Raw genomic sequence first — 23,338 nt, forward strand, 5'->3', positions numbered from 1 at the left:
TTACTGAATGTTACTGTATTTTACACATTATATTTAATATGTTTCCATTTTTAACTATTTGATTATATCTTAATTGATTTTAATCTGGCATTAATGCCCATTGTTTTATTGTGTCTTGTTGTTGGTTTTATTCCTCTTTTTTTCATCTCTAATTCTTTTCTTTGCCAGTTTCATGTCTCTGTCAGGCCCATTAGATTTCCTGTTTGACCTGTGCTGTTTAAACACTGCGGCCCCGCCTTTCTTACACTAATGACTCTTTATAAATATTAGTATTTGTTTTTCATCTTTATAACAATTACTAAGTTGTATTATTAAAGTAGTACTACAGTAATGGGTGTGTCAAATAAAAAAAAAATTACCTGTAATCAAAAAACCGCAGTACTTCCGCAACGTCACTAATGACACGTATTCAAAATGGCGGCCGCGGATATGGTGAGTGGAAAACGAACTCTTTTTCTCCAAAGTACACATCTCTCATACTGTCTTCTCATATAATCTTAGACACAGAGATTCACCTGTGACGGAGTAGAGGTCTATCTCATTCTATTAACAATATTTTAATGTTAGCCCGGGACAGGTTTAGCGGAGTTAGCTGCTGTTTGAATGCCGCTGTGGCGGTTTGGCTAACTGCCTGCTCTAGCGTTAGTTAGCTAGCTTTCGTTTCCTAGCTTAACTGTCAGTAAGCTTTGGCTAAAATAACAGATTATGATATATTGTCGGGTATACTAAACTGTGCGGACAAAGTATAAACGGCTAAGTTCCCCGTTGTCAGACTGTCATTAGCAATACAGTAGAGATAAACCAGCTAGCTAAACTTTGGTGTTAACGTTAGCAGTTAGCAGCTCCGTCAGACCGCCGCAGTTTGTTGTCTGTGGACTGGACAGTACTTAGGGATGTTAACATGACAGCAGACCAGCTACACAAGACAAACACTGTTCACTAAGCCTGTCTGTGTGATTCTGTGCTGGTTCTGTTTGAAAAATTCATGTGGTTCTAGTCGGTAGCCATGTTTGCCAACTTCCTACATAACTCACAGTGACTATAAACCGCATGTGCTCCTTTTGACTGCTTCATGAGTCATTGTTTTCACAGTTAAATAACTAAATGACACGTAACAATAATTACTCTTTAATGTCCAAATTAAACCATGTTCCCTTAAACAAAAAATATTACTGTACATTATTAAGTGTATCTCTTCACAACACCGTCCTCCTACATCTTTGTAAGAAATTAGTAAGTCATCTTTAACAGCACCTTCAACCTTATCCTGTATTTAAGCTGCATTTATATGCAAGTAGAATCCCTTTCCTGAGTTGCAGAGGTCGAAAACATACACCCACTGTTAATTCAAATATACGTACAGATACTTGTGTAAAGTGTACGCACAGATACCTGTGTAAAGTGTACGCACAGATACCTGTGTAAAGTGTATGCACAGATACCTGTGTAAAGTATGTGTACAGATACTTGTGTAAAGTGTACGCACAGATACCTGTGTAAAGTGTACGCACAGATACCTGTGTAAAGTGTATGCACAGATACCTGTGTAAAGTATGTGTACAGATACTTGTGTAAAGTGTACGTACAGATACCTGTGTGAAGTACACGTACAGATACCTGTGTAAAGTATACGTACAGATACCTGTGTAAAGTGTACGTACAGATACCTGTGTAAAGTGTACGTACAGATACCTGTGTAAAGTATACGTACAGATACCTGTGTAAAGTGTACGCACAGATACTTGTGTGAAGTACACGTCCTGCTGTCAGTAGTGTCCTGCAGTGAAGCGTCCAGGCTGTGAAACGTCCTCACAGTATAAAGTCAGACGGGTCCCTCTGTAGGACATTTCTAGCAGCTGTTTCTGTGCTAAGCTAACTGAAGCTAACCTCATATTTGGAGACTATTAAACTGAAATCATTGGAACTTTAAATCAAAAAACAATACAGTGAAAATAATGAACATTAACTTTGCTCCAACATGTAAATCAGTTGGATGGGGAATGCCTCGCTGCTGGTTGTCGGCCATGTTGGAGGGTTCACTTTCATGTGAATGTGAGATGAATCTGGGGATGGGTAAAGCTGACACTGCTTCTGTAAGGTGAACAAAACACACATATCCAATTGAAACCAGTTGGGGCATAACACTGGTTCTGCCACAAACTGGGGCTGCTGTGGATCAGCGGGTTGAGACTGAGGTTTTCCTTCCATCTGCCTTCCTGGAAGTTTTTTTGTGATAACTGAAATCTTCATGTTCTGTTGAAAATTATTCATTGGTCCTTGCTAAAACAAATATTCCCCCTGGTATAAGCTCTTGTGCTGCATGCAGACAGTTTCTCAGAAGACTTGTGGTGTATGTGAGGCTTTTGTCTCTGGCTCTCTGCCATGAAGCTGCTGCAGCTGTTTCACCTGGAGAAGGGTGCATGTATGCACATTGTCTCTTATCCCTGTCTATAACCTTTAAACTCCCTCTAAGTCAACAGACTCTACCTTGTGTGACTTTAAAGAGGCTTTATTGATTTCTTCTCACAGGGCAATTACAATTAAATCGAGTATAAGTATAATCATCATTTCTTTTCACTTAATTTTATCTGTCAGATAATTGATGTTTGTCTGGAAGGGATCCAATCAAATTACTGAAATAATTTCTCAAAAGAGATTTGATGCTCAGTCAGCTGTCAGTGCACAACTATTGTCCTTCTCTTTATCTAACATAAAGCTCAGCATGACCTCGTTTATGACTGCACAGTAAATGTCTTTATGCCTGGCATACACTGTAGGCCTGAGCCGTGCGTGTCAGAAGATGTTACAATGTTACAATTTCATTGAGCAGACGTTTTGGTCCAAAGCGACGTACATCTGAGAGTTAATACAACACAAGCAACGATCAAGACAGGAGGGAACAAAGTCAGTGAGAGCCAACAAACAGCTTTAAGTGTGAACCTCCTGCTTTTCATTTTGGTGTGCATATTAGCAGATCATAGCAGCTATACCACCCGCACGAGGAGCCCAGTTCAGCAGCACTGACAGTCTAGAAAGAAGAAGAGTTTGTTAGTGAGCTGCGCTTCACCAAAACAAAACTTCAATAATGATCTTTATGTACTTATATTGAGAAAATACCAGCCATGTTACAACTTTACCCCAAAGGCAAATTATGTAAAGAGACATGGCAGGCTGCAGCAGCAGCTCTGACTCGCTGCCTGTGTGGACACTGCGATGGTGCCGGATGTAGAAGTTCAGCGACTCAGCCGTGCTGTGTGGCCCCAGCATTAGTCTGAAATCTTCTGTATGTTATGTCCCAAGGAATGTGTTTGTTTTTCAGACACTCAAACACAATCATTTTACTCATCAGATCTCATGATGAACACATGTGTCTTTTGTTATGTGTTTTATTTGTTCTTTATGTTGTTTGTGTGTGTGTTTCAGGGGACGTGGTGGGCCTTGCTGCTGTTGTCCTTGTTGCCTGCAGTCCGGCCTTTCTATGTTCCTGGAGTCGCTCCCAGGGACTTCCATGAGGGTGACACAGTAGATATTAAGGTAAGGCTACAGTAAATTATATTCATGAATAGTCAAAGTTTCGAATGGAGAAGCCTCTGACTCACATTTTGTCAGAATCTGAGTCTTAAGATGACAAGAAACCAGTCTGCCTGATGCTCAGGCTTTCTCTGCTTCACTGGTGACTGTTAGTGAAGTCAGCTGAACCACTTTAAACCAGACGGTGGTACAACCTGCTCGTCCACTGTCCTCATCTCTTCTGTCTCTGCTGACAGAGAGGTGCTCCGCGGTGTGCTGGGATTTCATTAGAGACTTAAACCTTGCTGTTTGTTTTGAGCATTTGACTAATAATGTGCAGTCTTCATGATGACTTAATTAAATTTTCCAGGCCGTGAAGCTGACCAGCTCCCGTACGCAGCTGCCTTATGAATACTACTCCCTGCCCTTCTGTAAGCCAGAGTCTGTCTTCTACAAAGGAGAGAACCTGGGTGAGTGTAGCGCTGCTGACATGTTTCTCTACATGTAACTCATGTTTTCTGCTTCATTATATGTTCTTTATTTCTCTCTGTAGGCGAGGTGCTGCGTGGGGACCGTATTGTGAACACTGGCTACAATGTGGAGATGAACAAGGACAAGAAATGTGAGCTGGTGTGCAACAAGAAAAAGCTAAGCATAGAAGAGAGCAAGCTGATCGCTGAGCGAGTCCAGGAGGAGTATTACATTCACCTGTGAGCATAACGTCCCCACCATGATTATACTGACTTAATAAGTCTGTTTTCTTCTTCTGTGCTTTGAAGGATAATGTGGTCATTTATATGACCCTCTAGCATTTAGATTTTTTTAAATGTTCATAATGTAAACCCAACCTGATCCCAAACACGTCCATGTGTGTGTTCAGTATTGCCGACAACCTGCCCGTGGCCACCAGGCTGGAGTTTTACCTGAACAGAGAGGTGGGGGCGGAGGAGGAGCAGAAGAAGGACGTGGTGAAGGATATCCAGTTTGAACACGGCTACAGACTGGGCTTTTTCGACAACAGCAAGGTATATTTGTGCTCCAGTCAGGATTTGGAAACAAAATCTGATTAAATTTAGGGGTTTGTTTTCTTTTTTTAATCTGCTCAAACCATGTCCACACTTGAGACTTCAACATATATGACTGAAAGAAGGTCCAGACTTTAGTTTGGATTGTGCACGATCAGTAACGTTTTAATATTTCCTGTCACAGAGAAACACAAAACAACATGTGAAAGGACTAAACTGACCTGCTTTTCCTTTTTATATGCACTTATGTTCGGCTTTTTGGTCCCTCACAGTTTTACCTGCACAACCACCTGTCCTTCATCCTGTACTACCACAAAGAGAAGCTGGAGGAGGGGGAGGTTCACAACTACAGGGTGGTGCGATTCGAGGTCATACCCCAGAGTGTCAAAGTGGACGGTAGGTGTCGCCACGCTCTGTGTGTAATGTCTCCGATGTATGGGGAGTAAAACTGTAGGAGTAGAAGAAGACACGCACGTTTCCTCCAAAGTGGCCGGTGCAGTAAAAACTGTTCTTACTTTATATTTATCTGTTCTCAGATCTGAAGGCTGTGGAGAAGATCTGCACGTTGCCTGAGGTCAGTGGCTCCACCCCCCAGGAGATCGACCCCACCAAGGAGAACGAGGTCCTCTTCACCTACTCGGTGCACTGGGAGGTGAGTGACTGCTGCAGGGCTTCTGACAGGAAACCGCTTGTAACCACCAGTCAGACTCCATGAAATGCCCATGTCTCTGTTTAATTAAGGATCTCTTCTAAATGTGTGGCTGTCGAAGTACTTACAGGCTGTAGGTGAAATGATAAGGTCTAGTTCTCCATGATGTAAGGGGTTAAACAAAGCCCGATGAATGTAGAGGGGGGTTGCTGAGCCTCTGGTCCCCTCTGTGCAGGAGAGCGAGGTGAAGTGGGCGTCTCGATGGGACACCTACCTGACCATGAGTGACGTCCAGATCCACTGGTTCTCCATCGTCAACTCTGTGGTCGTCGTCTTCTTCCTGTCTGGTTTGTAACTTTCATCACTTTAGCGTCCACATCACCACAGCATAATGAAGTCATCAGACCCAGGGCAGAACTCGATCGAATACATGTACAATGTGAATATGTTAACACTTCTCTGGACACTTTTAAAGCCTGTGAGTCTGTTAAATCTTAATATCATGGTCGTAAACACAAAAGTATTTTAGAGGTTAATGGCAGCGTGTGATGCGTTGAGATGTCTGTTCATTTAGCTGACATGTTTTGGTCTCTCAGGTATTCTGAGCATGATCATCATCAGGACCCTGAGGAAGGACATCGCTAACTACAACAGAGAGGACGACATCGTAAGTCGGCTGACAGCACATCTGACTGTTTGGGGTTCATGTTGTTTATTATCAGTGTATATTAACAGTATGTTGTCCTCTCTAACAGGAGGACACGATGGAGGAGTCAGGATGGAAGAATGTCCACGGTGACGTCTTCAGGCCGCCTCAGTATCCCATGATCCTCAGCTCTCTGCTGGGCTCAGGGATCCAGCTCTTCTGCATGGTCCTCATCGTCATCTGTAAGTCGGCAGTTCTCCACCCCTCATACGTTTTCATTGTAGTTCTTGTTTATCCACTGAAATATGTGGTAAAACCAGTTCAAAGGAATGTGCCTGTGATGCTATCATTCATTCATTCACAGTACCCGACAGATATGAAGTCTGTGACGGTCTTCTGTCTGAAGGAGTATTAAGGTGTAATCGTTAACATACATGCAAATATACTGGGGTGCTTTTGATACCAAAATCAAGGAAATAGTTTGTGTGACACTCAAAGGTTCACATGAACCAGATTTCTATATCGTGTGTTGTCTGACATCAGTTTGTTTTATGTGTTGGTGTGAAAACATCCCACAACTCTTTATCTGAACATCTCTGTCTTTGAACTGAATAAGTGAGCTATAACATGTGATATGTGAAGCTTTGTTACAACTTTACACAGAGCTAGGCTAGCTGTTTCCAGTTTTCGTGCTAAGCTAAGCTAATCACATGCAGGTTTTAGCTTTACATTGAACATACAGACCTGAGAGCGGTGTGGATAACCGTAAATAACCATATTTCCCAGTGTTCATGTATTCCTTTAAAGCGGAGCCGTAGGATTTCTACCTTAGGTTAGGAAAAGTTGTAACTTCATCTGTGTGTGTGTGTGTGTGTATGTGTGTGTATGTGTGTGTGTGTCACAGTTGTAGCTATGTTGGGCATGTTGTCTCCATCCAGCAGAGGAGCCCTGATGACCACATCCTGCTTCCTCTTCATGTTCATGGGGTAAGAGTCAGACGATTCTCTCTGATACTCAGTAAGGAAACCATAAAGATGATTAAATTAGCCGTATGCCGTTTTCTCATGCTCATCCCTGTGTTGTTAATCTCCCGTGTCGTTATTGTCCCGTGTCGTTAATCTCCCGTGTCGTTATTGTCCTGTGTGGTTAATCTCCCGTGTCGTTATTGTCCCGTGTCATTAATCTCCCGTGTCGTTATTGTGCTGTGTGGTTAATCTCCCGTGTCGTTACTGTCCCGTGTCGTTAATCTCCCGTGTCGTTATTGTCCCGTGTCGTTAATCTCCCGTGTCGTTATTTTCCCGTGTCGTTAATCTCCCGTGTCGTTATTGTCCCGTGTCGTTAATCTCCCGTGTCGTTATTTTCCCGTGTCGTTAATCTCCCGTGTCGTTATTATCCCGTGTCGTTAATCTCCTGTGTCGTTATTTTCCCGTGTCGTTAATCTCCTGTGTCGTTATTTTCCCGTGTCGTTAATCTACCGTGTCGTTTGTGCTGCAGTGTGTTTGGTGGATACTTTGCTGGCAGACTGTACCGCACACTGAAGGGCCACCGGTGGAAGAAAGGAGCTTTCTGTGTAAGTCACAAAGTCCTCACTGTGAACGTCAGCTTGTTTGTAATGCTGTATTGATAGATTTCATATATACATACATTTACATACAACATAAATAAATTAATACAGAATACAGATTGTGAAATTAGTGAGCTGTTTAGAACCACTACAGTGGAGGGGGCTGTCTGCTGAAATGATCTGCACTTCTCTGTAAATGAACCAGTGTTCTGTAAACTCATGTTCAGTGTGTGTGTGTGTGTGTGTGTGTGTGTGTGTGTGTGTCTCCTCTGCAGACAGCGACTCTGTATCCTGCTGTGGTTTTTGGGATCTGCTTCATCCTCAATTGTTTCATCTGGGGGGAACACTCCTCTGGAGCGGTGAGTATCAGGACTCAGGTATACTTCTCTTCCAACGTGTGTTTCAACTACATTCATTAGCAAAGACAAGCCACACGACTCAAACATGTTCCCATGAACTTAATATAAACAGTGCAGCATGTCACCTTAATGCTGTCTTTAAAGGGAAGATTAACCCTAAATTCAAACGCATATTCCCCTTACAAATAAGAATACAGTAAGCAAAGATCTTCTGTACATTAGCCATAAGCTGCTGATCATCCAGTGTAAATGTGAACTGGAGTGAGCTGCAGTGTGTCTTCATGCTGCTGATATCACCTGATCATGCCGAAGACAAAGACTGATGTTTTATAGTTTCACAGTAAGTTGGAAAAAAACATTCAAACTGAATCCAGAGCACCGTCAGCCCGGCCTGACACCCCTCCCTCTCTGTCGGCTCCCCCCTGCAGGTGCCCTTCACCACCATGCTGGCTCTGCTCTGCATGTGGTTCGGGATCTCCATGCCCCTGGTCTACCTGGGATACTACTTTGGCTTCCGTAAGCAGCCATATGATAACCCGGTCCGCACCAACCAGATCCCCCGGCAGGTCCCAGAGCAGCGCTGGTACATGAACAAGTTTGTGGGGTGAGTGTTGGACCAGCTGACGGTCTGCTCTCTGTCTCTGTACTTTATGTTTGACCTTGAGATTCCTTCAGATTCAGTGTTTGCTCCTCTGTGCTGTAGGATCCTGATGGCTGGGATCCTGCCGTTTGGTGCCATGTTCATCGAGCTCTTCTTCATCTTCAGTGTGAGTACAAATGCTCTGCTGTGACCGTGATGTGTGCAGTCTAATACATGTTGAAATGATGCATTAGAGGGTGAGTAACATATGTGATGTCAGAGGTTTACTCCTCACACACACTCATGTCAACGTGTGTGTGTGTTTGACCACCTGCAGGCCATCTGGGAGAATCAGTTCTATTACCTGTTTGGCTTCCTGTTTCTGGTCTTCATCATCCTGGTGGTCTCCTGCTCTCAGATCAGCATCGTCATGGTTTACTTCCAGCTCTGTGCAGAGGTGGGACACAGTTAAAGATTACAAATGACATAATGATTATAGATTGTTATAATTTAAGAAGAGGGGTCGAATCGGCAATGTCTTGATTTGTTTCACACCCTTCTTCTGTGTTTCTCTGTCCCTCCTCTCAGGACTACCGCTGGTGGTGGAGAACCTTCCTGGTCTCAGGAGGATCAGCCTTCTACGTCCTCATTTATGCAGTTTTCTACTTTGTCAACAAGGTAAAAGTTTATCTACACATGTTTCAGATTCTGCTGCAGTTGAAGAAGTTGAACAATGGTTGGGATGATCAAGCATACTGTCATGTGTGTGTTTGTCGTTATATCACTCAGTATCTCAGATGAAGTCATCACAGCTCTGAGACTTGGGGTGTGTGACAGTGATACCTGGGAGCATTGAGTTAGCGAGATGAGTCTGCAGAGAGATTTTTGAAGATCAGCTGGCATTATGAAAATGTGATTCGGAAGCTCGACTCATGAGTTCCTTCTTAGACCTGAAAAAATCTGTAACCTTTAAACCAGATAGGTGTTACTGCAGCCTTCACAACAGTGAATCCTAAATATATCACTTTATTGGTATATCATCACTCGCTCATGGTTTTCCTTTTTAATGTCAAAAATAAACCCAGAGACTGATCCCTCTCCTCCTCCTCTTCCTCCTCCTCCTCCTCCTCCTCCTCCTCCTCAGCTGGACATCGTGGAGTTCATCCCCTCCCTGCTGTACTTCGGTTACACCGCCCTGATGGTTCTGTCCTTCTGGCTGCTGACGGGGACGATTGGCTTCTACGCAGCCTACATGTTCATCAGGAAAATCTACGCCGCGGTCAAGATCGACTGAGTGTGTTGCTGTCGCTGCTCTCCTCCTCCTTTTCTTTAGTTGTTGTCACCTTCAGTTTTTTTAATGTATATATTTTTTATTCTTCATGTCCTACAAGCACTGACTTGTGTGTGGAGGGAACGAAGAGGGTTGCTTTTTACGGCGTTACAGCCCCCCCTACTGGCCTCATGGGGGAGAACAGCCAGGTGGCAGAGCTAAACCAGCTGTTTGTCTCCCCCCTCTCCCCCTCGCTTCTCTCCCCCCTCCTCCCTCCAGGACAGAGACCCAGAGGGCCCCCCTCTAATGGGACGGTTTCTCCTGCACACAGCACAGCGGGCCAAAGCTTGTCAAACCGAGTTTCTGCACATTTTGCTTTAGTTTAATTTATCAGGTTTGATTTCTGTCGTCGGGATTCATCTGGTCTCCTCCTCTCTTCACCTGTCCTTTCATTCTCTCTGTTCTCTGACGTGCCTCTGCTCTCAGCACAGAGGCCAGGCGCAGACGGAGTCTAACTGTGGTGTCCATGTTGTTGTGTTGAACTGATGGAAATCATTTTGGGAAGTTCTGCAATGTAACGAAAGAACGGATAAATTAAATGTACGATTGTTTTTTACTCAGTTTCATGTCCTGGTGTGACCATGTCACAGCACAGAGCTGCTCCTCTTCTGCTCCATCTGATCTCAGTGATACGGAACATGATGGTGAACGTGACGGCCCACAGACCGACTGCTGGTGAAGAGGAAGAGCAGCTTCATTAAACACAGACGTGATGAAGAGGAGTGTAACTTTAACTCACGTGTTTCTTTTCCAGTAGACGTCTGTTCTGGGCTCTCTCACTCACTGTCAGCAGAGCAAAGAAACTGGTTGTTTCAAAGGACCATTTGTTTACGTGTGAATCTAATGTTTGTTACATGTTTGTGAATAATATGAAGAAAGATTTCTGACTGCAGCAGCATCACGTCTGTGCTTTCATCTGAGCAAGAACATCTCAGCGTGTTAGGATGGAGGCAGAGCTTTGAAATGTGATCCACCGTGATGTGACGAGTGTGCAGACTGATGCCACGCCCTCCTCTCTAACTGACACGTAGAGTTTCAGCCGTTCTGTTTCCTGTTTCTTTTGATTTTTCAGCTAAGATCTTGAAACGTGAATTTACAACATGGTTTGAACCTGATTAAAGATTTTGCTCAGCAAAGGGCTCCATGTAGAGGACCTGGGATCTATTTACTGTAAACACACAGTATATAAGAAATGACATCATAATCAGGACATTAAAGGAGTGTTTAATGTTATCTGAACTCTTAACTCTTTGACTTCTTGAGTTAGATGAGACTGAACGCACTCTCATATGTTGAATATAAACAGATGGTTAGCTTAGCTCGACTGCAGAAACACAATGCCAACTTGATGCTACCACGTTAGCATTCATCTAACTCTGCAAACTTCCTCCCAAACTGTTGTTCTGACTCTGATCTGTGTGAGAGCTGGCGCTGTGCTGAGTAGACCTTCACTTAGTTCATCTGGTTCCAGCTTCTTTCGTGACAGGTCGTCTGGAGTCTTTGGACGTCTCTTTGCTTTTTGAGAATTTGTGATGAAAGTTTTTCTTTTTCTAATTTTCTTGACCAAGATCTTTGTGAAATAAATCAGCAGATAATCAAAAAAGAAATCCTCCATAGATTCAGCTCTGCTGAGGAAGTAGTCTGTCTCTGCTGCTGCAGACCACAGTCTGTTCAACAGTGACCACATCACAAACACGCCCTCAGCTGTTTCACACACAGGTAAATACCTTTTCTGATGAGTAAAACTGTAATGCTTTAACTGATGCGTCTTTAGAGGCTGGTTTCCAGCTGCAGGTGACTTACACAGAGGGGGGGGGGGGCAGTGGATCAGTCACTTCCTGATCAGAAAACTTCCTGTTACCTCTCCTTCCTTCAGTGTGATCAGTCCAACACCTGTAGAACACCTGTACATGCTGCCCCTCCTCTTACTGCAGGACATGACAGCTCAGCAAAGCTCCAGATGTTGCCTCCATTCTATTAAGTGTCCTCACAAATTGATCATTGATTTCCACTCAGAACCCCCCCCCCCCTCTCTGTTGTGTGTCTCAGAGTGGCTGACCTCTGACCCCCTGTATGCTGTGCAGACTGACTCCTCTCATGCTGTTAATGTGTAAATGCCAGGGGAGATTTTTTACAGACAGACTTTAGGATCCCGAGGTTATGCATCGTGTGTGTGTGTGTGTGTGTGTGTGTGTGTGTGTGTGTGTGTGTGTGTGTGTGTGCGCGTGCGTGCTTGCGTGCGTGTGCGTGCCTGAGGGTTTACAGTGTAAATAAAGAGAACAGCTTTGTATTTGTTGCGATTCGCTGTGTGTGGCGCTCTGTGTATTGATCCGATCGTCGTTTTAGCCCAAAGCATGATGCTCGTGATGAAAGGAACTACTTTCTCTTACTTTCTTTGTTTCATTTACAGAATGTCAGATTACAACATGTACAAAGACAAAATAAAGTGATGACCAGTTGAATATGAACATCAGCGTTCACTGTGTTCCTGAAATACTCTAAAGTGAGCACACACTAATATCCCACATGATGTCATCAGAGTCGTCTCAGTTTGGATTGGACAACATAAAAACACCTGCAGGACTGATAACGTCTCCATAAGCCTCAGCTGTGCTGTGCTGAGGGCTAGTGAGACAATGTTAAGAGGCTAACATGCTAAACTAAGCTGGGGAACATTGCTTACCTTATAGTTGCTAAACATTAGCTGAAGCATTGTCATGGTTGGGATACTCCTGTTAGCATATATCTAAAAATATGATAGGAAGGCCCACAGCGCTTCTTAAAAGATTTGTTGTCTTGAAATATGAAACATTTCTCGGCATAGCAGCAACATTTTGAGCATTTTAGCTTGCAACGTTTAGCGCCTAATCACCAATGTGCCTAAGCAGCTGCAGGCAGCAACCTCTAGAAAAATGGAAGCCAGCATTGAAGCGCCAAAGCCTGCAGTTCCTCTGGTGTCCACTTGAGGCTGTCTCCAGCAGTGAGTCAGTCCCCATAGAGCCCCATGTTAAACTTTACAGCAGAAATAAACATGTTTACAGCCTGGTACAAAAAACAGTTTGGGTCTCTATAGCTCATTTCTCTCTTCATGACAACTGTACGGGGAGAATCTTTATACAGCTCACCTGTTTACATTATATTAAGGCTTAAAGTGATGCAGCATTAGGGGCGGGGCCTCTTTGAGGGACAGCTGGGAGCTGCTAGCTGTCTGCTAGGTGTCCCCTCAGCTAACTCAGTCACTGAACGTAACCTCTGGTCCGTGTTTGTGCTGTTGGAGCCTTTTGGAGATTTGTTCATGTAAATATCAGACAGATAATCTGTGTGTGCGCTTTATTGGACGAACAGACCGTCCAACACGTCTCACACACTGTTTCTACACTCAGTATTTATTTAGATGTTAGCACTGATTAGCAGCTAGCTGTGTTTAGCCTGACAAAGCCTTTAGTTAACGTCTTCCTGTGTCCCTTTGTGGACGTTCAGCTCTGGAGTACTCCTTTAAATGAGATATCTGCAGTGTGTTTGTGTGTGTGTGTGTGTGTGCGTGTCAGGGTGTTAATTCCGCGTTTGTCCCACGGTGTTTCTGAAGCGTCCATCCATTGGACGTCTATGATCACGTTACAGAGTGTGTGTTGTGGTGTCTCCATCTCTTTAAATCCTGTTTACTAGCTCTGCAGGTTCCTCCTCAGAGACGTCCACAGACCAGCAGAGCTTCTATTCCTGAGTTATGGCACAGTTGGCACCCTGTAAGTGTATGTGTGTAAGTATAGGTTAGCTGCAGGCTGCTATAATTAGGGCAGGATTGACACTCAGCTCTGCATGCAGCTCTGTGAGACAGAATCCAGACCCTGGTCCAGTTTGAGGTTTAGACACAGCAGTCAGAGCTGAGGTATTCTGGGAGGGAGTTTAAAGTTGTTTTTAGATTTTATTACTTTCTATATTACTTCATTCATAACTGAGCCTCCAGTGTGTGTGTGTGTGTGTGTGTGTGTGTGGTGACTGCAGAGGAGGAATGATGCATTCATCAGTCAGACCGTCTAATGTTCAGTTCTGTTTTATCTTCTCGTTTCATTTTTGATTCACCTGTTTTTACATATATGCTTTTTATGGAGTCTGAGAATCAAGACTTTATTGTTGAACTGCTTCACTGAACTGTTATGAGGAGAAACAAAGACATTACCATCAGCCTCAGCTTTAGTTTAAGTGCTAATTAGCTCATGTTAGCATGCTAACACGCTAAATTATAATGGTAAACATGTTACATATTTGCACTGTCGCTACTACATTGTAGCTTGTTAGCATTAGCATTTACAAAGGTCCAACTGTTATTTAAGCTGTGTACAGTTTGTAATTAGCTTTTTCATTTCTGCCTACTTTAGACGACAATAGGATTGTCCCTTCTGGGGCTCCGTACAATCCTTAGAGTCTCCAGAACAGATGTAATGTTAATGTTAGAAAAAGAGTGCCAGAGATATGAAACCGCTGGTTTGTCTTTTAATCATTTCAACATAACACATGACAGCTCAAAGATACACTGTACTGTACAATAAGTCATAGTTCTGTTGTTGTGTTCATCATCTCTTTGGATCAACCAATATACAAATCTGTCACTTTTACATTGCAGCAACTGATTGCATGTGAGATATGTAACAAAAAGTCATCATCTTTCTTTCTCTCAGAAGCGTCTTATATATTCTCCCTGTAGTCGATAAACTCCATGCTATATAAAATAGTGTACGTGAATATTCTAGGTTCACCTTTTTTCTTCCAGAGGTGGCTGTAAGCAAGTGATAACAACAAAATGGGCTATGTCACTAAACGATCGAGATACACAAAGAGGTTGGAATGCAAGACTTACATTAAGCTAGAATATATAAAACTACATGTGGGTGTCACCTGCAGCAGACAGTGCCCAGGTATGACTAGAGACAATGCCCAGGTATGACTGGAGACACTGCCCAGGTATGACTAGAGACAGTGCCCGGGTATGACTGCAGACAGTGTCCGGGTATGACTAGAGACATTTCCCAGGTATGACTAGAGACAGTGCCCGGGTATGACTGCAGACAGTGCCCAGGTATGAATAGAGACAGTGCCCAAGTATGACTGGAGACAGTGCCCGGGTATGACTGCAGACAGTGCCCGGGTATGACTGGAGACAGTGCCCGGGTATGACTGGAGACAGTGCCCGGGTATGACTGCAGACAGTGCCCGGGTATGACTAAAGACAGTGCCCAGGTATGACTGGAGACAGTGCCCGGGTATGACTGCAGACAGTGCCCGGGTATGACTGCAGACAGTGCCCCGGTATGACTGCAGACAGTGCCCGGGTATGACTAGCGACAGTGCCCAGGTATGACTGCAGACAGTGCCCGGGTATGACTGGAGACAGTGCCCGGGTATGACTGCAGACAGTGCCCGGGTATGACTGCAGACAGTGCCCCGGTATCACTACGAGCAAACACGAGAGCGTCTTTAAAATCTCACAATTCCCTTCAAATGTTTCTGCTCCTGCTGCTGAAGACCAGGAGGTGAGGAGAAGTGCATCCCGAGGAGGTGCAGGTCGAGGTAACAGAGCTCCAGCCGGGCCGAGGAGAGAACAACAAAACTGTCAGAGGTCAGAGGTCAAGTTCTTACTAGAGTCACGCTCATATGGGTTCAGCTCTTTGGGTCATCTCAGCTATGGAAGCCCACGTCCACCAGAAAACTGATGGACACGAGTTTACGAGTCAAAATTTAGACTTTGTAACTTTTGAGATAGTAAAAGTTTTCAACTTGAACAATCAGTTAATAGAAATTAAAAAAACTTACATTTTGAATCTTCAAACATTGATTAAAAACAGATGTAACGTGCGGACACGTTACCCGTCAGGTGATGGAGGATTTCATGTTCGATTAATGTAAGAGAAGAAAATCTCCTGTCACCTGTTTTTTGGTGATAAGCGGGCTAATCTTCTCTGCCCTGTTTAGCATGCTAACACTGCTAACGTTAGCATGCTAACACTGCTAATGTTAGCAAGAAAGATGAAAGAGATTGCCTGTGTAACCTTGCGAAGCGTTTGCATGGCTCTTTAACAGTTTACATTTGTTCTCGTTCCTGTTCATCTGAACGCGGCGTGTCTTTGTGCTGCTGGAACAGAAGAATCTCCTTCTGAGGCATCAGTGAAGAAATATTTTGTCTTTTTAATCATTTTTAATATTTTTCGTTAATCGCACTTTTCATTTGTGCTTTTTTCTTTCCTCAGCAGAAATGGGCTTCCAGGCCTCCATAGATTTGAGGGTTTGAGTTCAGGAACAAGGTCAATGTTCACACGTCCATGTTCACAGACCTCTCTGTCTTTAGTTAAACTCTTTCCTGCACGTTGATCATGTTACAATGTGACCATTTCATTGTCAAATGTTCAGGGTTTGATTTAAAGCCACATGTCTCAGAGTGAGTCTGTGGCTCTGTTTATACAGATGAGGGCCGGCGCAGCCCGCTCAGTGGCCGTGAACTCTAAGTGCTTTACTTTGGGGTCGTCCTGACTTCATGTGTTCAGTTAGCTGCTCTCTAAACGTCTGCAGGCCGAGATGTTGCGACAGCGTTTCATGGGCAGCTGGTGGTCGGTTTGTGGCTTTGACGCTCTGCTGACAACGGTCCTCTTCCTCAGAATGACACGCGTGTTGTTGCTGCTCTCCTCGAGCGCAGCCGCAGAGTTTGATAAGATAAATTTACGACTGTGAAGCAGAAAGGTTTCAGAGGAGGGGGAGGGGCTCGTATGTCGGGGGTATTAGTGAAAATCTATCAAAAATACTGTTATTCTTTTGGAGAAGAGAAATACACAAAGGTCGATAAAGGCTACACATCAAACTAATGGCACATACATGTACAGGATCAATACAAAATTAAAACATATGAACATATAAGCTGAAATTTAAAGAAAAAAAATACTCTTTTTTTTTAAAGGTTGAAAGTGCTAGAATTCAGATTAGCTCACAGAAACCCAGGGAGGACAAACGTTAACCTGCCAACAGCTGAACTCAATATAAATGCTCGATTTGATTGCTACAAAAAAACAACCTTTTTTTAAGGTTTAATAAAGATCTAATTAGAATCTTGAGTTTCTTTAATACATCTTCAGAAAGGTGCTGACAGCTAATTTATTTAGGATCAACAAAGCTTTGATCTTTTTTTCACGAGTCATCGTCACAATAACGACCCTCCGGGGGGGCTGATAAGAGTCGGATCATTTCTAATTAGTTCAGAACCTGGATTAGAAAACAGTGAATTTAACAGTCAGACTGTGGGGCGGTTTCCTACATCAGTGCTCGCTGCTTCTGAAGTCTCAGCACCAGTATCAATGATCAATAATCACCAAACACTCGGAGCATTTGTAACAAGCTATCGTGCAAAATGCCGTTTCTTCTCCCCAGGTTTTGGTAAGAAATAAAACAAATAAAAATGAGGTGATGTGTTGTGTTGTTTTTCGAGGTCCTGTTTTATACAAACAGAAAATAAATTCATATCAAACGACATCAAACGAAACAAATAAATGACTATGAGCAACACCGAGTCCAAGTCAGTCACAGGTCCCGCAGCTTTGAATGTCAAAGCCGGGAAGCTTCCGGAAACTTTCAGACCCTGTTCCTTTGACTCTAAAAGCAGCTGAGAGAGGAGGAGGAGGGGGGGGGAGGAGGAGGAAGAAGTGGGGATGATGACCACTGTCGTTCAGGTTTTCAGCTCCACCTTGCAAAGACTTGAAATGTTCTAGTGGTCTACAGTTGTCGTCCGTCAGCAACCGTAGCTAAAAGCAGCAATATGGATTTTATGTTTCTCCTGTTCTTTACATGTCACGGTGGCGGGGGCTGGTCTGTCGCTCGATCATGGACAGGTGAGCCCGCCTGTATTGAGGCCACAGTCTGATAAAGACACCTGTTGGACTCTGAGGCTTGGGTCACTTTGGGCTCAGGTGGTCAAAGGTTAGAAAGACTCCAACTGAGCAGGGAGTGACATCACACACACTCACACCGGACAAAGACCTTCACACTGTAGGCCATCCACGTCAGCGTCCCTACGACACAATCTATCTAAGTCAACTCTAACTGATTATTAATCCACTAACAGCTTCTATTGATCCCTCCGTCCACAGCTCTGATCCGGCTACGCTACCTCCAGGACACGTAAAGGAAAAGCTATGACAGAGAGCTGAAGGGGAAAGCTAATACTTCATCCATTTGATCAAAAAAAGCAAGATACACACAAATGTAAACCTGCCAGACATCAAAAACATCCGCTTTAATACCTATAATACACCTTACTGAGATAAAAGCAATATAATATTCATTTTGAGATATTTCGTACACTGCAATAACATTCTTAAACACATCTCTCCTCATCTGTCACTGTTTGATTTTTACCATTCACATATGTCAGGGTTCATCTTACCAGGGTGATGCATCTTTTTCAAAGACTGCCAGGTGTGTGTGTTAGTCTAAAGGTTCAGGTGTGTGGAGCAGCCTGGAGACAGCTGCAGGTGTGATCATGGGAACGTTTAGCTGTGAGGAGGAACACTCTGTCTCCAGAAGTGATGAGGAAGGAGACGAAAGGTTTCCCAGAGAGGTTCCTGAGGGTGAAGTGCTTCTGCCAAAACAAAGTGCTTCTCTCGAGGAACAGTGAAAACCCACTCACTTGTCTTTTCTTTAGACGTGTGTGTCTGTGTCTGTGTGTGTCTGTGTGTGTGTGTGTGTGTGTGTGTGTGTGTGTGTGTGTGTGTGTGTGACCTTTAGTGAGAGACTTTCATTCAAACTGGCCTGACTCTTGGAGCTCATCAGTTCTAATAAAGGGACTTGTTTATGGAGCACTTTCTATACGTGGGGTCGTTTTCTTTCTTCCTTCTCTGATCTCTGCGACGGCTGGTGACAGATTTAAGGTTATTAGAGGTCAAAACTCCAGATGAGACAAACCCTACAGGTTTCTTAAAGTAAAATAAAGAAAAACAAAATATCCACTTCAAACTAAATCTTTTTTTCTGGGTCACAACAAGACAGATAAGCTTCACTAAAATGATCTTTGATTCTTGTAATATTATTACTTTAGAAAGTATGCAGTACCACACCTTTTGGCCTACTGATGCTGCCCTCTATACTACTAACATAGGGGGAGGAAGGGGAGTAAAGGGAAGTAAATGGTAATAAAAAATAATGGGTTAATACATCGTTATATCTATAGGAGAAAAAAGCCCCAATAAAAGCTGCGTCAACTTCTTCTCTCACCTTTTTCCTTTTTGTTTAAACGCTTCAAAACTTCCTTGAAGGCTCATGTGAGGCTTCTACCAGTTCATTTATCACTTATTTAATCTCCAACTTATATTTCAGGCCCTGAAAGCATCAAAGCCCCGATGATCCGAGCAGAGCCGAGCTGAGGCTGGGTGTCGGCCCTCTCGGGGGCGGGACCGGGGGGCGGGGCCGGGGGGGGGGCTCTCTCACTGGAAGGCCTGATGGAAGCGAGGCAGTGTGGTGGTGCTGAGGCTGGAGCTGAACACTGATGGGAGGGGGTGCAGGGGTCCGAGGTTCAGACCCCCGCTGGAGCTCTGCTGCTCCTGAGGTTGCGGTTGCAAAGAGGTAAGAGGTGCCGTGGCGACGGCGACTGCTGCAGCGTGCGGCTCGGCAGCGTGCAGAGATGAGGAAGAGGAGATGGAGGAAGAAGAGGAGGTTGCAGATGAGGTGTAGCCCATCACCAGCCCCCCTGTGCTCATGGGGGCGCTGTAGGGGGGCAGGTTGAGGGGCAAGAAGCCCAGCAGGTGGGAGAAGTCCATGTTAGCAGCACACAGAGACTCAGCGATCACCGCAGGGCTCTTGGACAGGAGGGGGTCCCCGCACAGCTCGTCCGCCAGGCCCGCGGAGGGCTCCAGTCCGTCCTTGGGGGGCGAGGCAGCAGCGTGGGGCTCAGAGGGAACGGGGCCCGGCGAGCCGCTCTGCAGATCCATGAGGAAGCTCTCCATCTCCACTTTCAGCGGCTTGTCCAGCAGGTATGAGGTAGATCCCAGCTGGTATTTGGGGGCCTGCTGGGGCTGGTGCTGCTGCTGGGGGGCCGGAGGCTGGTGGTGGGGGGGCAGCGGGGGGGAATGGTGGTGGTGGTGATGGTGGTGATGGTGGTGGTGGTGCAGGGAGTGTGGGTGAAGAGATCCTGGGGACTCCATGTGACAGCCCATGCCCATGGCTGCAGACAGGGAGGGGGGCATCAGGGACGGGTGGGGGTGACCCACCCCTGAGTTAGACATGGCCTGGAGGTGGTGGGGGTTGTACATGCCCATCGGAAACGGGGGCCCGCTGCTGGGGAATGGTTTGCCCATCATGGGGTCTTTGTTGGGCCCCATGCCGCACATCATGGGGCTGAGCTCCTCCTTCACCGGGCAGGGGGGGGACCCTGACGCTAACAGGACCAACATGTCCGGAGGCTCCGTCTTGATCTTCAGCAGCTCCTGCGAGTGGCTCTTCTTCACGTGACGTGTCAGGTGGTCCTTCCTGCCAAAGCGCTGGGCGCAGTACTGACACAGGAAGTCCTTGCGGCCGGTGTGGACGACCATGTGCCGCCTCACGTCCTTCCGTGTGTAGAAGCGACGGTCACAGTGGTCACACGGGTGTTTCTTCTCCTTGGTGCCTCCCGAGGACTTCCCGGAGTGGCTCTTCAGGTGCTCCAGGAGCACTGGCGTGCTCTCGTATGTCTGCATGCACACCTTACAGGTGAGATCCCCCGCCGTGGCAGAGTGCATGGCCACATGGCGCTTGTATCCCAGCTTGGTGTTGTAGTGCTTCCCACACTCCTCACACTTGAAGGCCTCCTTGTTGGGGTCATGGGTCTGCAGGTGGTTCTTCAGGTGGTCTTTGCGGTGGAACATCTTCTCACAGAACGAGCACTGATGGGTCTTCTGTGGAGAGTGTGTGGCCATATGCCTGCAGAGCAACACAAGAAGCAGAGACACTGTAAATGAAGCTGCACACTCCTGGTCTCATTGTCATGTTAGTTGTGCAGCCTGTCAGCAGAGAGCACGCTAAAGTGAGGCAGGAATTCCTTTCAGTTAAAATGAGTCAAAGTGGTTTGCAGTCAGGACCAAAGATGAACCACATCCTGCGACTCACCAGATTCCAAACATGCTAACATGCTGATGAGTTCAGACTCAGTCCCTGAAACCTGCATGGATTTAATGTTTTTGGTCTCTTCCGGAATAATAGCTGTTAATAGGATGTGAGTCATGTGACTACTGCTTGGCACCTAACAGCCTGTATGTGGAGCTGCAGGATGTTGGTGACGTTGTTACTGAGTCGTACCTGAACAGCTTGTATTTGGAGCTGAAGGCCTTGGGGCAGTGTGGCTGCGAGCAGTGGAAAGGTTTCTCTCCTGTGTGACTCAAAGCGTGGATCCGGAGCTTCTCCTGTGAGGCGAACAGACCCCCGCACACCAAACACTCGTTCTCTCTCTCTTTCTCTCGCTCTTCTTCCTCTCTATCCCTCCCCCTCTCTCTTTCTTTCCCCCTCTCTCGCTCTCTCTCTCTCTCGGTCTGTGGCAGCGGGGGTGGCGCTCCCAAACAGCTTGGCGGCAGTCCGTCGTCCCTCTTCCTCCGGCGTCAGTGCGGTAATACGGTGTGAGGCATCGGCGGCAGCAGCTGCCATGGCAGCCTCAGAGTGCCGCTGCCATGAAACTTCAAGTGTGGCTCCCTGCCGTGCAGGCTCAACGTGGGGCGCTGCGGGGGGTGTCGAAGAAGAAGTTGACCAACAGCTCACAGGAAGAGCCAACAATCCACAAGGAACATCAAGGTCGGCTGAAATCTGTGGTGAGAAAGAAGATAAATGAAGGCACACGATGAATCCTTTACATCTTAAGTATTACAGCTGATGCAGTGTTATTATCAGTCAAAGAATCTTGCGTTGTATTCTGTGTTTCACAGGTGTTTGCTCTCCTGTGGCAGAGCGTGTGATAAACACCTGTATACATATATAACTCTCAAACTGAATGTTCCTCAGCTGATCTAAACTCCCTCTAAACTTATCTTATGATTGAACTCTTTTCATTCTGAACTTCCCGGCTCACTCACGGCGTTCCTCAGGGGTCTGTTCTCGGTCCGTTACTCTTCTTCATTTATGTTTCCTTTCATCAGTAACTTAACGTTCAGCACCACTGCTATGCTGATGACACCCAGTTATATGTTCCATTACATTTTATTTATTGTATTGTTGTAGTCGTCCCGACTCCGCCGGCCCTCTGATATTAGCTGCCGGACTTCTCAAAACTTCCATGTTAGCATTTAGCCAACTGTATGAATACTTTGGGGTTTTAATTGATGCTAAGTTTTAATGGCCACCAAAAGAAGGTTGTCCTTTAACTGAAGTAAGTCCTTCTCATCATTTGAGAATCTACACAGGACTCCCTTTTTCTTCTCGTCTAAAGACTACGGACTTTTAATGTGTTCATTTTTATTCACCCCTGTAATGACCTTTTAACTTTTAGTCAGAAAAGTGCTGTAAACATAGAAATCATTATTATTATAAGATGATCATCTGAAACCACTTCAGGTCAGTGTGCAGCTGGCTCCACTTCTCTGTAATTCAACGTCTTTACAAATAAAGAAAACAAAGATTTTAAGGCTTAAATAAATGTTTGAATGAATACATTTAATGCATGATTCATCTTTGTACCTGTTATATCTTTGTTTTGTCTCTGCACTCCTTCTCTCCCTTTCGTTTATCTTCTTCTCTCTCTTCTTCTCTCCTCCTCACCCGGTCCCAACAGCTATGGTTGGCGGTGAGTGGGAAACACTGCTTTGCATTTTTACTGTCCTGCAAGGAGAGACCAAACATGAGCACAGAGATGAGTTAACAAAAAGTGACTCCAGCTTATAAAATGCATTCATGTAGACAAAAATACATAATCACAGAGTCTAAGAACAGAAACCTCTGCAGCCTGAGTTAAATCCTAATATTCATGACGTTAAAACATGAGCAGGTTTCCCCACCAGGGGGAGCTGAACAACAATCGGACTGAAGCAACAGGAACCAGAAAGGATCAGTTAAAAATAGTTGTGAATAATGATTCTCACAGCAGGTTTATTTGTGGAGAGTTTGTGGAGACAAAGTCTCGTCCTTCATCATGTGTCTGAAGAGGACAGCACAGAACACAAAGCCTGCTCTGTGTGTGATAATGTGTGTACATGTATGTACTTGTTATGAAACTGGATAAGGCTCCTGTAATCCTTGGGAAAACACAGAAACACACACACACACACACACACACAGCCCCCCCAGGGCAGGGGGAGGAGGGGGGAGGAGGGTGGGTGGCAGTGTTTACTCCACACATTCAGACTTCTTAAAAGCAGCCAAACCTGAACTCTGAACAACAGCAAGGACCGCTTTAGAGCGAGAAAACAAACAGGAGATCACTAAAACAAACCACAGACTCTGTAAAACTTTGTTCCACAGAGAGTCTGAACTCTTCCTGTCGTCTGTGTGTCCCCTTATGTACCCTACGTGACCCCTGTGACCTCTGCAGCCTCACACAGAGGCAAGTCCAAGGTCAAGCGGACACAACAACGTTAGCTGAGCAGGAGCGACATCACGTGAACCAAGAGAGGAGAGAAGTAAACACATGTGTGCATGTGTCACAGAACGCACACACACACGCACACGGTCTGCACACACATGTAAT

The 23,338-nt window shown here is 45.2% G+C and overlaps 2 protein-coding genes across 3 annotated transcripts; one reads left to right on the forward strand and one right to left on the reverse strand.

Moving 5' to 3' along the window:
- Positions 1–408: 408 nt before the first annotated feature.
- Positions 409–10,896, forward strand: tm9sf4 (transmembrane 9 superfamily protein member 4). Its single transcript, XM_069660402.1, has 18 exons — positions 409–432; positions 3,424–3,534; positions 3,881–3,980; positions 4,064–4,220; positions 4,391–4,535; positions 4,808–4,931; positions 5,072–5,187; positions 5,420–5,531; positions 5,781–5,851; positions 5,940–6,072; positions 6,735–6,816; positions 7,325–7,400; positions 7,670–7,753; positions 8,182–8,357; positions 8,457–8,520; positions 8,671–8,790; positions 8,922–9,011; positions 9,478–10,896. The coding sequence occupies exons 1-18, from the start codon at positions 415–417 to the stop codon at positions 9,625–9,627; spliced, it is 1,929 nt and encodes a 642-aa protein (XP_069516503.1). The 5' UTR covers positions 409–414; the 3' UTR covers positions 9,628–10,896.
- A 7,780-nt stretch (positions 10,897–18,676) lies between these two features.
- On the reverse strand, positions 18,677–21,390 carry plagl2 (pleiomorphic adenoma gene-like 2). Of its 2 annotated transcripts, XM_069660639.1 has the most exons (4): positions 20,968–21,250; positions 19,802–20,592; positions 19,360–19,699; positions 18,677–19,284 (listed from the first exon to the last, which is right to left on the reverse strand). In XM_069660639.1, exons 2-4 carry the CDS (start codon positions 20,586–20,588, stop codon positions 19,122–19,124), a joined length of 1,290 nt encoding a protein of 429 aa, XP_069516740.1. In that variant the 5' UTR covers positions 20,589–20,592; positions 20,968–21,250; the 3' UTR covers positions 18,677–19,121. The 2 variants fall into 2 exon arrangements, with proteins under 2 accessions (XP_069516740.1, XP_069516738.1); XM_069660637.1 differs by having other exon boundaries at positions 18,677–20,592; positions 20,968–21,390.
- Positions 21,391–23,338: the final 1,948 nt, after the last annotated feature.

The sequence above is a fragment of the Semicossyphus pulcher genome, unplaced genomic scaffold (genome assembly GCF_022749685.1).
Source record: "Semicossyphus pulcher isolate SPU_LCO1_2020_fin unplaced genomic scaffold, fSemPul1.0.p SCAF_13, whole genome shotgun sequence".
NCBI lineage: Eukaryota > Metazoa > Chordata > Actinopteri > Labriformes > Labridae > Semicossyphus > Semicossyphus pulcher.

Bases quoted from the DNA above. Each gene is read 5' to 3' on its own strand.
- tm9sf4 (XM_069660402.1), top strand. The intron at 3,535-3,880 runs GTAAGGCTACAG...TAAATTTTCCAG, and splicing joins GTGACACAGTAGATATTAAG to GCCGTGAAGCTGACCAGCTC. The intron at 4,932-5,071 runs GTAGGTGTCGCC...ATCTGTTCTCAG, and splicing joins CCAGAGTGTCAAAGTGGACG to ATCTGAAGGCTGTGGAGAAG.
- plagl2 (XM_069660637.1), bottom strand. From the start codon at position 20,588: ATGGCCACACACTCTCCACAGAAGACCCATCAGTGCTCGTTCTGTGAG.